General features: G+C 40.9%; 2 protein-coding genes across 3 annotated transcripts; one reads left to right on the forward strand and one right to left on the reverse strand.

Moving 5' to 3' along the window:
- Positions 1-26: 26 nt before the first annotated feature.
- rpl8 (ribosomal protein L8) lies at positions 27-2489 on the reverse strand. The gene is made up of 6 exons (XM_020936229.2): positions 2372-2489; positions 1828-1971; positions 1468-1609; positions 626-844; positions 432-547; positions 27-220 (listed from the first exon to the last, which is right to left on the reverse strand). The coding sequence occupies exons 2-6, from the start codon at positions 1963-1965 to the stop codon at positions 62-64; spliced, it is 774 nt and encodes a 257-aa protein (XP_020791888.1). The 5' UTR covers positions 1966-1971; positions 2372-2489; the 3' UTR covers positions 27-61.
- A 1619-nt stretch (positions 2490-4108) lies between these two features.
- On the forward strand, positions 4109-14383 carry ddx3xa (DEAD-box helicase 3 X-linked a). Of its 2 annotated transcripts, XM_020936239.2 has the most exons (19): positions 4109-4439; positions 5062-5113; positions 5217-5264; positions 7109-7216; positions 7483-7618; positions 7710-7820; positions 7895-7994; positions 8075-8210; positions 8300-8397; positions 8473-8571; positions 8641-8801; positions 8875-9019; positions 9088-9232; positions 9473-9523; positions 10113-10294; positions 10669-10786; positions 10862-11015; positions 11362-11480; positions 11545-14383. In XM_020936239.2, the coding sequence occupies exons 1-19, from the start codon at positions 4395-4397 to the stop codon at positions 11631-11633; spliced, it is 2097 nt and encodes a 698-aa protein (XP_020791898.1). In that variant the 5' UTR covers positions 4109-4394; the 3' UTR covers positions 11634-14383. The 2 variants fall into 2 exon arrangements, with proteins under 2 accessions (XP_020791898.1, XP_055005677.1); XM_055149702.1 differs by lacking the exon at positions 9473-9523.
- Positions 14384-14481: the final 98 nt, after the last annotated feature.

Below are 14481 nucleotides of genomic sequence, written 5' to 3' on the forward strand. Positions count from 1 at the left end.
ACTTTGTTAAAAATGAAGACAAGACATTCTTTTGACACTTTTATTATCAAGAAGCACAGAGTTAATTTTCCTTCTCCTGGACCGTCTTTGTTCCACGCAGTCTGCCTGTGCGACGGGCAGCAATGAGACCGACCTTGCGACCAGCAGGTGCATCCCTCCTGATTGTTGAGGGTTTTCCAATGTGCTGATGGTTACCACCTCCGAAGGGATGCTCAACAGGCTGCAGATCAAAGTTAAGCACATTTAGCATCGAATCCAATGCATTAAGCCACTGGCAGGGCTAGTTCACTATTCCCTCTGTACCGTTTATTGGACTGTAAACTTATAATGCCCTTCCTTGCAATTATTGGGAGATATTTTGGAAGTTCTTAAATGTATCCTTGTTAATAACTTGCATAAAACTTGTAAAGTGTGTGTTCATATTGACTTACGTTCATAGCCACACCACGGACACGTGGCCAGCAGTTCCTCTTCGCCTTGTACTTGTGGTAAGCACGACCAGCTTTTAGGATGGGTTTGTCAATACGACCACCTCCAGCAACCACACCTGAAACAAATTCAATGCATCAGAAAAAAAGAATCCAACTAAAACATCACAGAAGCTTTGCAGACAGCTGTAGCTTACCCACAACTGCTCTGTTAGCTGAGGCAATGACTTTCTTGGATCCAGAAGGGAGCTTGACTCTTGACTTCTTAGTTTCAGGGTTGTGAGAGATCACTGTGGCATAGTTCCCTGAAGCACGGGCCAGTTTGCCTCTGTCTCCAGGCTTCTCCTCCAAGCAACAAATGATGGTACCCTCGGGCATTACGCCCACAGGCAGTACATTGCCAATGTTAAGCTGGGCTGCAAAATATTAAAACAGCATGGTCTGTGTGGATTATATTTGGTATTATACTATCAAATATTTCTAGATTTACACGTTACATAGTTGCTATACCTGATAAAGACAGAATACAATTTGGAATACGAGGACATTCTGGCCAATAGGCACCATTCACATTACGTCACAAAACAGGAATAAGTTTGGAAAGATGCGATTACAACTTCCAGTGTAGTTACTGACTGTGGCCACTGGGCTTGCAGACCAACTGTGATAAAAGCCCATTGAAGTAAATGATCAGTGGTAAAATAAAGACTGCATACATATGTGCTGTTTGGAATCATCTTGAATTTGGTGCCCTCATCTCTTCTAATCGCATGTATCCAGTGCGCTCTGAGTTGTGAGTCAGTGAGGAAATTCTGAAAACTGGGGTATGGTTGTAATTGTTTAGCCGAACGTAACAGAACACTACAATGACATTTAGATGAAGAAAACTGGACCTGGGAAGTTGTCATTGCATCTTTCCAATCATCTTCCTGGTTTATGATGTAAGCGTGAATAGAGCCTATTCAGCAAAAGGCTTGAGGGCTAATGAACTTGGATACCCCTGATTTGATAAGCAGGACTGGACTGAATGACTACATACCTTTCTTGCCGCAGTAGATGAACTGTCCGGTGTGGATTCCCTCAGCAGCAATAAAGAGCTCTGTCCTCTTCTTGAAGCGGTACGGATCACGGAAAGCGACCTTTGCCAGAGGAGCACCACGGCCCGGGTCGTGGATAATATCCTAAAGGAGACCAAATACAGAGATATCACTGTCGGCTGGGAATACATAACTGAAGAATCAAACGTAAAATTGCATGATTTAATGTAAAGCAATAGAGTGAGATTAAATAGTGCAACTTCTATACACACCTTATTGAACATATTACAGACATCTGTGAATTTCTGTTTTAGCTGCAGTGATCATAGCAAATGGAAAATACAGTGTTGTCCCTGACATACCTTCACAATCCCCTTGATGTATCCATGACGTTCAGCGAAGTCAATATGACGGAGTTTAGCAGCACCTTTTCTGTGCTTGACGTGGGCTTTAAACACAGAGCCCGCACCTTTTCTCTGTCCCCTGATTACACGTCCCATCGTGTACTGGGAAAAAAATGAAAATGTGCCTGTGTTATTAGAAATTACGCATTGCTTTCGGAGGTTTGCAAATCCCACTTAAAAAACTGCCACACTTCCAAGCAAACAAAAAGCAACACAGTATACAGATTTCTAAAATATAAATTTAGAATATAATTTAGTAGACACTAAAAGTGAAGCAACCGGCCTGTAGCTGCTCAACATTGCCATTAGAACGCCATGACACCGGTGTACTAAACAGAGCTGATTAAACTATTTAAACCAATGTTAATCTTAACAATATAAATCAAATACAACCCCCTGGATGTTATTGGACGCGTTTATAAACGTTATACGTGTGGATGACAAGTTAAAACATAGATTTAGACAAGATTTTGTAAACGGAATCACACTGAAGCACCCGTACCTAAACTCCGTTGACGGAAAGAGGAAGTATAAAGGAAGACGCATACGTTTTCTTCCGGAGAAATGCCCGAAGAGGATTTTGGGAAATGAAGTACACACCATGTTAAGGGCCTAAAACGATAAACTCATTACAACACAGATTATTTTACATATATATTCAACCATTTATTGAAGGAGCGTCTCACTCAGTCACAAAGTGCCTTGAACTGCATAAATAACAGTGCATTTATAACAACATGAAAGAACGTTTCACAGGAATAAGTTGACTTTTTAGCATTTACCCATGTGTTTTTCCCGCTACATGTCAGTAGATGGAGCCAGAGACGCTGCACAGTCAGGGAAAAGGATATATAACTTTGAAGTCTAAATCATGGATCTATTAAAATAACTAAATCAAAGGTTATCCTATATTTGATTATAGGTTTAGTTTTACTGTTTCACCGTTCAAAGAGCAACATTTTAGGTACACTTGAGGAATGGCAACTGCACTTCATCGTCATCATCTTCTACATATATGACACTGGAACAAGCGTCATAAGGCTCACTGTGGATGTAAGAGAAATATAATATAGTTAACGGTCCCATCTTATGCTATTTTCTTATCTATGTTGTAATGTTGTTTCCTCATCACAATTATAGACTACCTGTGTTGTGGTTTTATAATTAACACATATCATGTAGGTGAATAAAACAAAACACAACTAGGCATGTTTTTGATGAGGTACCAACATTCTAACATGGCCTAAAGCTCACAAGAGTCAATTTTGCACAATACAGGACCATTAACATGCAAATCCTGCATATTTAGCCAGAGTTCATCTCTCAAACAAAAAACACTTTTCATCACCACCGTCACATCAACTTTGTGATGTCATGTGGTAATGCAGGAAATGTTCCACTGTGTTTTTAAACTCCACACATCTTCATTAGAATAACATAAATAATTTCAGACATGGAATTGCCAGTCTCTATTGAAGAAAAGATATAAGGTGGTTTCATGACATCACAAGATGTAAGTGTTTTGAGTTTTAGAGGTGTAGGCAGGCTAATAATGAAGGATTACTCAAACGTGTGAATGAAACAAAACATAATTCCAGGGATGTTTTTGCTAAGGTAATAACATTCTAAAATGGCTTAAAGCTCACAAATCAGTTGGCATAACATAGGACCTTTAAATATCAACTTGATATTCAACTGGCCACCAGACACCTGTCCAGAGCAGGATAGTGGTCACACAAGGAAGTATTTGGCTAATACTTGACTGTCTTCTTGACCCTTCCTGCCAAGCCCTTTCAAGAGCTTTCAAACCATATGTCACTTGTGTGCATGTCCAACATAGGCTACAATAGGATTATTATTAGAGGAATGATAGTCTGCTGGCACATGGTTTCGTTTTTTAGCTTTGTTGTTGTTGTTGTTGTTGTTGATGATGTTGATGTTGTTGTTTTCTTTTTATCAGGCAAAGATCATGGCCTGGATCCTCATTTCAATAAGATGTATTCTTAAAGGATAATCTATAGTTCTAATTGAATAAATATTTGACCCAAATGCAGTATATAATAAGCTATTTCTTTTTATGCTCCCAATATCTCCGTGGGGAAAAAAGAAAACATAAGGCGTTCCAGTTCCTGATAATCATGCTGGTCAAATGATCCGAGATTAAATAAAATATCGCGACACTTTCGGCCCCACAGGGCACTTTGCCGGGTTACAGATGTGATATCTCGCGTTACCTGCGTGCTCGGCGTCTCATTCCAGCACGGTCAAGCCGCCGGGAGGGGGTTTTGTTGAGCAGCTCTACAGTAACCATTTCATACTGAACTCTAGCGTTATTTATATTTAGCAATTGTCGTTATTTTATTTATTTGAAATAGACGAGTAGTTAAATTTACCAGTAGCTGTTATACCAAGGCGGAACTTTTTACAAAAAGGGGAAAATCGTCGTACTTTCAGCTGAAGAGCTAACCGTGCTAACAAAGAAAATCCTTTCTCTTCAAAAATAATCTCCACTACTCTCTTTAGTTATGAGTCATGTGGTCGTCGATAATCCACACGGTCTAGATCAGCAGGTAAGAACTTTTAATACATTCTCCCTCTGTAGATGTGCTGTAAATGACCGGTATTATAGGGAGCCAAGTGGGGAGCTTCGTGGTGTTAGCTCTTTAAGCTCCGACATGCTAACGTTGGTAAAATGTCGGTGATGGCGTTGTGAGATTGTGATGGCGGAGGACCACTGCGTTGAGCCAGATGCACATGTAGTGTTCATTTAACGACACTTGACTAATGGTGGATTACAACCCATTATACATGTGTCCACTGAAGAGCCGGGGTTTATCACTACCCTATTAAGTTTTCATCAGTTTCGCATTTGGCCAACGCCGGGCCGGGTACAGTGGTATGTAGCCGGCTAAAGTCAGGCCTCAACCTGAAACGTGGCGCAGGAAGAAAAAAAGTGCTGGCACCAATACTCGATGTGGTTCCAGTTATATTCCACTGACCTAAATACACATGCTCCATTTTTAATATCCTCATTTATTGGACTGCGTTTTGACTCGATGTTTTTATATAAAAATGTCATTTTAATTCACAATTTTCATTATTTTCCATACTCGTAGAGAAGAGAATCTGTGTATATACAAGCTGAGGTAATTATGTACGGAATTATTTATTTAATGTTTTGTATTTCTGTAGCTTGCTGCCCTAGACTTGAACTCGGCTGACGGACAGGGCGGAGGAACCGGCAGTAAGTACTCAACTCTTCATTGCCACTGTTGTGCAATATGCAAATGTGTCTCTTGTTGATTATGAGAATGTTGTATGTTTTAACATGGTTTATTTCTCCACAGGGCGTTACATTCCGCCTCATTTGAGGAACAAAGATGCAGGCAAAAGTGGTAAGTGAATTATTGGACATTTGTTTCAACCCATCAGAGCCTGGTAAAAGGAAGCGCTGATTCACCAGTATCAAAATGGGGAAAAAAAAACAAAATTAAGTAATGATTTGTATGCCACCTGGCCCATCAGGAAATCAAATTCACACTTGACTGCTCTGGACGGGATTGTTTACACTCTTAAAGCAGTATTTTGTGATTGTGGCTCTGCACACATGACGTTTTTCTCGTTTTATTGTTTTCTTATCCCACAGCAGCAAATGCTTATTCCACTGGTAGACAGTGCGGTTATTCAGTGGCACCCGTAAATCTCTGTAAGTCCCTTCTGTCTGCTTTTGCTGAGGGCAATCTGCATTTCCACATGCATGAAATGGCCACTTTACAAACCAGCAAAACTAATTTGAAGGGGGGAGAGGGAATGTTGATTTTAAAAAAAATTTTTATTGGACTTAATTTAGTAATTGCTTTTGGCTGTGGTGCTTGCATTGGAAATGTTTCAATGTTTCTTTAAACATGTAATTCACTTTTGGTGTCCCTCAAGTTTCTCCTAAGCAGTGCCCACAGCCGTGGCAAGCTGAATGTCAGCCAAGACAAAGAAATAACTATCCCTCAGGATGGGATGATTGTAAGATTTAACGACTGTCACCTTTAAAGCCAATACTTAACTGTTAAGACAGTAATTCCCAGGGTCTTTATAGTCTTCTTCATGCCTTTGCTCAGGTTACCCAAGACTGGCCTCACAAGAGCTTGCCTTTTACCATGCCTACACTGGTGGTTGGCGAAACAGATGTGGTATACTTGTGTCTGCATGTCATGGCACTTAATTAATGGCTGCCTCTCAATTCAAACTGTACCTTCAGCACAATCAAACTCCTCGCTTTGTCAGTCACTAAAGTAGGTCAGAGGCCTAACATGTTCATGTTTTGTCTTATAGTGGTGCTTATAAAGCATGGTGATGATGACTCAAGTTTATTTTTGTCTACATTTTTGCCTGTGTTGTGGCCCCTAAGCAATGATGCATTTTTTAAATGTTTTTTCTGATGTAAGAATGCTTAATTTTTTAGTGTTGCCTTAAGTTTTGTAGAAACCAATTTAAAATCGCACATTTTCTGGAAATTATTTTAATTGTTTTATTCATAGAGACACTGCATGATATGGATAGTCATGGTTGCTGAGTACAGATATGTCATATCTGATACAAGTCTTGAGTCATTATTTCAAAATGTGCATTAGTTTGAGGAACATCCAGAAGCTCTTCTGAGCGTTCTAATACAATTGGGACTTCTACAAATCCAAAGCTGTAGTTTGCTGTGGACTGACTTGCTGCTTGTGTGTGGGCCTTATGAAGATTTGACTTGCATCCTCAGACCCACATCTCCTCTTTAGCCTGTCTGATTAAACCTGAGTTGCCATAATGCCAATAGGACTAATATGGCAGATATGTGGCTGGTCTGCCACTGTTGAATTAAGGCAGAGTTCTGCTTAGTGGCATGCCATACCATGGCAGCACTAACTGTTGTTGTCCCCCACTAGCCTCATCCTCAGCCTGCACTGATAGTAGTGTGGCCACCGATGGGAACGATGACACAGCCAGTGTTCACAGCTGGGCAGACCGATGTGGTAAATGTCCCCCACAGAGGTTCCATGACTTTTGGATCATTGTGGTTCATTGTCATTGTACATTTCTACCAAAGATTGGCATTCAATATTGCATTTTTTTTGTTTGTTTTTTTTTACATTAAATTCAAGCATAGTTCATATAGTTTATCCTGGCTGTAGGTTGGTGACGGCATTTACCTCCTTCACTTACATTATTTTTTCTAATAACCTGCCTTGCTCCTTTTTAGATTCTCCTGGATGGGACGGTGGCCGTACCAATGGATATGTGAATGGTTACCACGACAACCGTTCCAACGGGGGCTTTGGAGGACGTGGACCCCCACGCAACGATAGAGGTGGGCGGGGTGCCTACCGTGGTAACAGGGGTGGAGGCACGTTTAATCAGCCATTACAAAATGCAGGTGGGGGATTTGTGCTGCCCTGCTGTAGTTGTTGTAGTTCTAGTCAACGCCACCATCCCCACCCTTGTTCACGTGTGTGTGGTGCCATTACTTTTCTTCGCATTAAACATACATTTGATTTTGATTTTAATTAAATTTGTATTTTATTATAAATATTGTATATTTTATGTATGTATACTTTTAACATGAATCATCTATAGGTTTTGGAAATTACGACAATAAAGACGGGGGATGGGGAGGCGCTCAAAGAGATGCTGCGTACAGCAGTTTTGGAGGACGCAATGATCGATCCAGGTCTAACTACTTCAATGATCGTGGGACAGGCTCAAGAGGGCGGTGAGTGCACCTTCACTGTCATCTCCTATTGCTGTGATATGTTCATTGCATTCCTTATCCAAATCCTAAATGGGCATCACATTGTGCTCAGATATGAGCGTGGAGGTTACTCAGGGGGAGCAGGGGGAAACAGCCGGTGGGTAGAAGAATCCAGAGAAGAAGACTGGTCTAAACCCACTGCCCGCAATGAACGCTTGGAACAGTAAGATAGTCCTGTTACATCACAAAGCGTGTGTCTCATCAGTGTGTTTAACCATATCACTGTTTGAATTTCAGCGAGCTTTTCTCTGGAAGTAATACTGGGATCAACTTTGAGAAATATGATGACATTCCTGTGGAGGCCACTGGAAATAACTGCCCTCAACACATTGATAGTGTAAGAGTGTCAAGCTGCCTTGTGATGCTGTAAATGTGTATGAAATATTTAATATAATTGATTGCTTGGTTCCTCTGTAGTTCAATGACGTGGACATGGGTGAGATTATAATGGGCAACATCACACTCAGTCGCTACACTCGACCCACACCAGTTCAGAAACATGCTATCCCAATCATCAAGGGCAAAAGAGATCTGATGGCCTGTGCCCAGACAGGTGCGTGCTGGTCGTACTCAAACCCTTCTGAATAAAGAGCGTATGTGGGGCTGTGTTTATGCTGAGTGAGTGTCTTGTGTGTTTTCCAGGCTCTGGTAAGACTGCAGCCTTCTTGTTGCCAGTGTTGAGTCAGATTTACACAGATGGCCCTGGAGATGCTCTTCAGGCATCAAAAAACAGTGGGCAGGTATGGACCAGTCTTTGATCTCACCTGATGTAGTGCGTAATGTAAGGAGTGTGTAATGGGTCTATTGTTTCTTAGGAGAATGGAAGGTATGGCCGCCGTAAGCAGTACCCTATCTCTCTGGTCCTTGCCCCAACCAGAGAATTGGCTTTGCAGATCTATGATGAAGCACGCAAGGTGATTAAAGTGTTTTAAAATCCAGCCCAACCAAATTGAATGTATGTCTAAACTCTTGCTTTGTTTCAGTTTGCGTATCGCTCCCGTGTACGTCCCTGTGTTGTATATGGTGGAGCAGACATTGGTCAGCAAATCAGGGACTTGGAGAGGGGCTGCCACCTGCTGGTTGCCACCCCAGGACGTTTGGTAGATATGATGGAAAGAGGCAAAATTGGCCTGGACTACTGCAAGTATGTAGAAGATTCCCATAGGCTTTTTATACTACTGTTCAATACAGGTGTATTTACTGGTGCCTATTTTTAGCTTTTTGGTCCTGGATGAGGCTGACCGCATGTTGGATATGGGTTTTGAGCCCCAGATCAGACGCATTGTGGAACAGGACACTATGCCACCAAAAGGGATCCGCCAAACTATGATGTTTAGCGCCACCTTTCCAAAGGAAATTCAGGTAAAATTGATTAATTTATTATCTATTTAAATTTTGTAGATTGATGCATCTAATCTTTGTTTGTTTAGATCCTAGCTCGAGATTTCCTGGACGACTATATTTTCCTGGCAGTTGGCAGAGTTGGTTCAACTTCAGAAAACATCACTCAGAAAGTTGTCTGGGTGGAGGAGATCGATAAGAGGTCCTTCCTCCTTGATCTTCTTAATGCCACAGGTATGAGCATATAGTGCAGCAACCATTGTACAAATGTATTTTCACTAGGGGTTTGCAATTAAGCCAATTTGAATAGATTATTTTTAATGGTCAGTTATGAGTGAGGGTCTTTTTGTACCCTGTGAAAGCATGTTTTAACAACGTTTAAGAAAATGTAGTCTCAGTTAGCTATGTTAATGATGTTAAAATGTGGAGCCATTGGACTGAGCAGCCATGCGTGTGGTTTGGTTTTTATCTCAGTTATTCCCAGTGAGGTTCAGGAAAATGTGACAGAGCCCCCGGAGAAGCCTGGTAAGTATAAGAATGTATCTTGCCCTACAGCCCAAACATGACCATCTCACAGTTCATCCCGTCCCTGCTCACTTTGTTTTGCTTTGGCTATGTGCCGACGGCACTCGCTGTACTCGTATACCATTTTAGTTTGATGGAACAACTGGTGTGACAAAGCATTTGTTTCAAACTGACAATTTTATGAGCCATTCTGCTCTGAACATAAGACGATCAACCTTTTTTTTTTTTTTTTTTTTTTTTTTTTTTTTTTTACAATTTTCTCCTTTAAAGGGAATATTTTAGGTTTTCGTATGCTGAGTTATCATCATCATTTGGATTATTTCAAGCTTCTGATAGCCATTAATTAATGTAGCAACATTGTTTTGTTTTTGTTTTTTTGTGTAAAAGTACCTTTTGCCTTATGAATCTTGAATTGAAGTTTAAAGCATAGTTAATGGTTGTCAGGGTGCACAAATTTTGCACTGTCCCATGTATCACTTGTAGATTTTATTTTGCAAAGCTTTTTTGTAGTTTTGTGCTAGTGGTTAATGTGGCTGTGCTCTGTACTCTGTACCCCATTGTTAACTTTGCGTTTCCTTTTATATTGTAGGTAAAGATTCCTTGACCCTGGTTTTTGTGGAAACAAAGAAAGGGGCTGATGCCCTGGAAGACTACCTCTATCGGGAGGGCTATGCTTGCACCAGTATCCATGGCGACCGCTCCCAGAAAGACAGAGAGGAGGCGCTGCACCAGTTCCGATCTGGGCGCTGCCCCATCTTGGTGGCTACAGCGGTATGTGACTCCACAGGTGTCCAAGATAGATGGAGATTATTGTTTAGGTTTTGAGGTGTGGTTCTAATCTGGGCAGGGTCCCTCACAATTTCATGCATTACATGATCATTGTTTTTATCACAATATTTCGATAAATGTGATAAATGTTATATTGCCCATTCAGTTTGTAAGATAGTCAATTCAATGATCCAAACAGAATAAGTCATCTACTTTATGTGATAGTTTTTCTAAATAAACATAATTATGGTGCAATAAACTTAATGTACCAATAAATGCTCATAGCAATGTAGTCATACAGGTTCTTGTAATAGCTGATTCAGTATCAATATCACGAGTATCAAGTTGTTTTTTTTAACTGAGTGCTTGCTTTTCAGGTGGCAGCCAGAGGTCTGGACATCAGCAATGTAAAACATGTGATCAACTTTGACTTGCCAAGTGACATTGAGGAATACGTCCATCGTATTGGCCGTACAGGACGTGTGGGCAATCTGGGCAAGTTCTTTTATTAGATATTTTAACTGACGTATACTGAATGTATCGATGCTAAATGTTTTTTTTTTTTTACAGGTCTGGCCACGTCGTTCTTTAACGACAAAAACAGCAATATTACCAAAGATTTATTGGACATCTTGGTGGAAGCCAAGCAGGAGGTGCCCTCCTGGCTGGAGAGCCTGGCCTATGAGCACCAGCACAAGAGCAACAATCGCGGACGTTCCAAGAGGTAAGGAAGTCCATATTGTTTGGTTTAAATTGGAGAGGCACCAGTCCAGTTGTTTCAGCTCCAATAGTGATTTCTATACTATAGCTTTAAGTATTTGCCGATAACCAATATCAATCGATGCCAGTGAGAAACTGAAAGTTACATCTATTTCTTTTAAATAAAAATAAGACAAAACTGACAAGACAAAACATTTACTTTCTGGGCAATGAACCAGGATATTTGTAAGCTAATATTCAATCCAGCAGATTTTCCAGTATTGGCGCACACATCTGAGACCTATATCAAATCGGTGCATCCCTATTTTAAATAGTTGTGTTCAAGTGCTAAACAGCAGCCTCTTGTTCAGGTTCTCTGGGGGCTTTGGAGCCAGAGATTACCGTCAGACGCCTGGTTCAGGAGGCTTCAGCAGTAACCGCACAGGACGAAACACTGGAGGCCATGGAGGGAACCGCGGCTTTGGAGGAGGTATCCCTCAAGCTGACCGCTCACATCACTAAATGCACTGTGTAACTTTCTAATCTATTTTCAGGTGGATTTGGTGGTGGCAACTTCTACAGCAGTGACGGCTATGGAGGAAATTACAGCCACTCTGGTAGTGTGGATTGGTGGGGCAACTAGTCGCCATAGGAATAGGTTGCCTTGTCAACCAACCAAATGGAAACCACATGTTAACTTTCGCCAGACACAACAACCTTCCCTGTGTAGCTTCACTGACACACAGTACATTACCAACCCTGGGTCTCTGCCATTCCTCCTGTCCCACACGGGAAGTGCAGCGCGCCGCACACATGTACCAGCACGTGGCGGGCACGGGACAGCGCAGAGGCGTGCACACCTCAGAGTGAGCATGGATGCTGACATACATGCATTGTCCGATAGCAACCTCGGACTTTCATTGTTTTAAGTATTTTTGTTCTTTTTGTGGAAAAAAACAATCGAATAACCAGAGGATCATTTGTATGTTAATGTACTGTGCCTTTTGAATTTAAACAGGAAATCTGTTTTCATTTCACCAGATGAACATGGCCAAGAGTTCTAAATTTGTTTTTATTTTATTTCATAAAAACTAAGTAAAATAACCTTGGACTTAATCAAACCTTGGCAAATACTTGGGTTTTGTGGCTTCAGTGTCACAATTCCATTTGAACTCAAATTTACTGCACAAACATGTAGCTTTTTTCTCTTTTATTTACAGTTGGAACAGTTTTTTGAGCTATTGCTGTTAACTATAATTTGGGCCACTGTGTTAAGCAACTGTATTTTAATCCTCGAGGACAAGGTTACTTTTGTTTGGCTCACTCTATCCTGGACAGGCTCCATTTTAAATGGGTTTGGGAGTCTTTAAAATAGCCATTCCTGTGATTTATCTTAAAACACAGAAGTCATTAAGCTCAGTGCCAACACTCGCTGAGGATCCAAAAGAATTGATGCTGGAACATGTTACTCCGCAGTTCTGTTTGACTTGACAGTGTTAAGGCAGCTAGTATGTTCGAAGTGCTAGCTACATTAAGTGGGTGGTGTTTTTGTGTTAATTTTTACTTGAGACATTATGGTGCAGGCATGTGTGCAAAATGTAAAAATGGAAGTTTGTTTTTCCTCTTGAAATATCTAAGTAAAAATGCCTGCCATCTTGAAAGCAAGGGTTCAAAATGACTGGACAAAGGACCACAGCATCAGGAAGGCCGCACTGTGGTGAGCATTACTGAATCTGCACTACCACGAGGCCCAGATGGTATTCTACGCTTGCAAGTGTTTTGTTTTTTGGTCAAGACGGAAGGACAAGTGAACTGAGTCGCAGGCTTAACTTAATTACAAACGTTTTCTCTTTTCAAGCTGCGTTGGAGGCAGGGTCATCTGAAGAGACAGGCATTTGGTCACTGAGGTTTACCAATTGAACTTAAGAGGAGCGGGGGCAGCACTCTGGTGGGTGGGACGGGATCGGCTCAGGTAGCGGTTTGAAGTGCACCGCCTTGTCAGTGGCTTAGGTTTTCAGTACTGTGTATTTGACCTCTGGAGGTCTTTGGGGTTCAGGCTGGACCACTTCTAGAGACTAGAGTACTGTCAGATCTCCAGAAGTTTGTGTTGAAATCCACTAGGCTCTGGTGTAGCGAAGCCAGAGGCTGTTGAGACGGGGCGTTTAACATTGGCGCTCCAGTTTTCTTCTGGAGTGTTGTGCCTTGAACTTTTCTAAGAATTTGAGCTATACGCGGATGCACTGACAGTGACGAGAACTTGAGAATGAATGGTGCTACTTGATTTTGGTGTGTAGGCCCTTGTTTCATTGTGCCCATCGAGTTTTACAGTTCTTTTATTGCACATCTAGAGTTTTATATGGATGTCTTTGAATATGTGTCCTTAAGCTTCCAAATATTGTGTGTGAGGAGTTTGTGGAGAAACGCAGCTTGTTTACAAAAGGGGAAGGGTTCTCAAACCAGGATTTATTTGGGACCAGGGGATTTAGCAGTTGGGAATTTAGCCATTTGCACAGATTTCTAGATTCTACTTTTGCTGCTAGTTTTGTGTAATTTATTAAGCATTTTTGACAAATATTTATTTTTGTAAGCCTCAAAGTGATTCTTTGAAAGTTTCAGAAACTTGACCAAAAGACATTACAAAAACACTGGCACTTGAATGTTGAATGTCACCTGTATGCGTGAAATTTCTATTTCGGGGTAGTGTGAGCTTTTTAAATGTTAAAATACATGCGACTCAAAGTATCCACAGCTGTGTCAGGGCCTTATCAAGGCGTCTGTCATCTCGATTAGATAAATAATTGGTGAGCAAAAATTTTACTGAACAAATCTGCCAAGGTTTGGAATAAAGCTTTCAAAAGCGACTAAATTTCCTAAGCATATCAGTGCAGAAGTGTGACGATTCTCCAAATGTGTGCATTAATGTTTGATTCTCTAATTTGACCTGAATTTTTTCCAGTGAATGTCTGGCACATGGCAATCCTTAAAGTAACAAACATGTGGTTAATTCTCATTGTTGTATTTGCATATATGAAAGCTGTGGGTTCTGGTTCAATGTGGAGCGGGCTTATCTTGTTCCACATTTATTCGAGAACCCAACGCTCTTTAGATGTAGACTTTGCTTTCTGTATTAGCTTCTAGGCTACTGCACTGCATGGGAAATTCTCAGCTGTGCAATTGTATGATTTTACCAAAATAAAAATGTTTGAATGCAAAATGATCTGGCAAAATCAAGCATGTTTTCTGAATACATGTTTACTGTAGTCGTGCAGAGGATACCTGTAGCAAGCGGTCTGTTGCCTGGTAAATGGAGGGCACACAGACTGCTGAATTCAATTTGGTATGGATTGGATGGGCTTCTTTTTGAACTATAAAATTTTCATTTATACACTCAAACGTGTGACTTGTATTTTTTTTACCCCAGGTTTTACCCAACTTAAAGCTTAATGGCAACTGAGGTGAATATTGCAGAAACCAGGAAAGTGTAAAATAGT

The sequence above is a fragment of the Boleophthalmus pectinirostris genome, unplaced genomic scaffold, assembly GCF_026225935.1.
Source record: "Boleophthalmus pectinirostris isolate CB_2022bp ecotype Guang Dong unplaced genomic scaffold, ASM2622593v1 HiC_scaffold_1, whole genome shotgun sequence".
Lineage (NCBI taxonomy): Eukaryota > Metazoa > Chordata > Actinopteri > Gobiiformes > Gobiidae > Boleophthalmus > Boleophthalmus pectinirostris.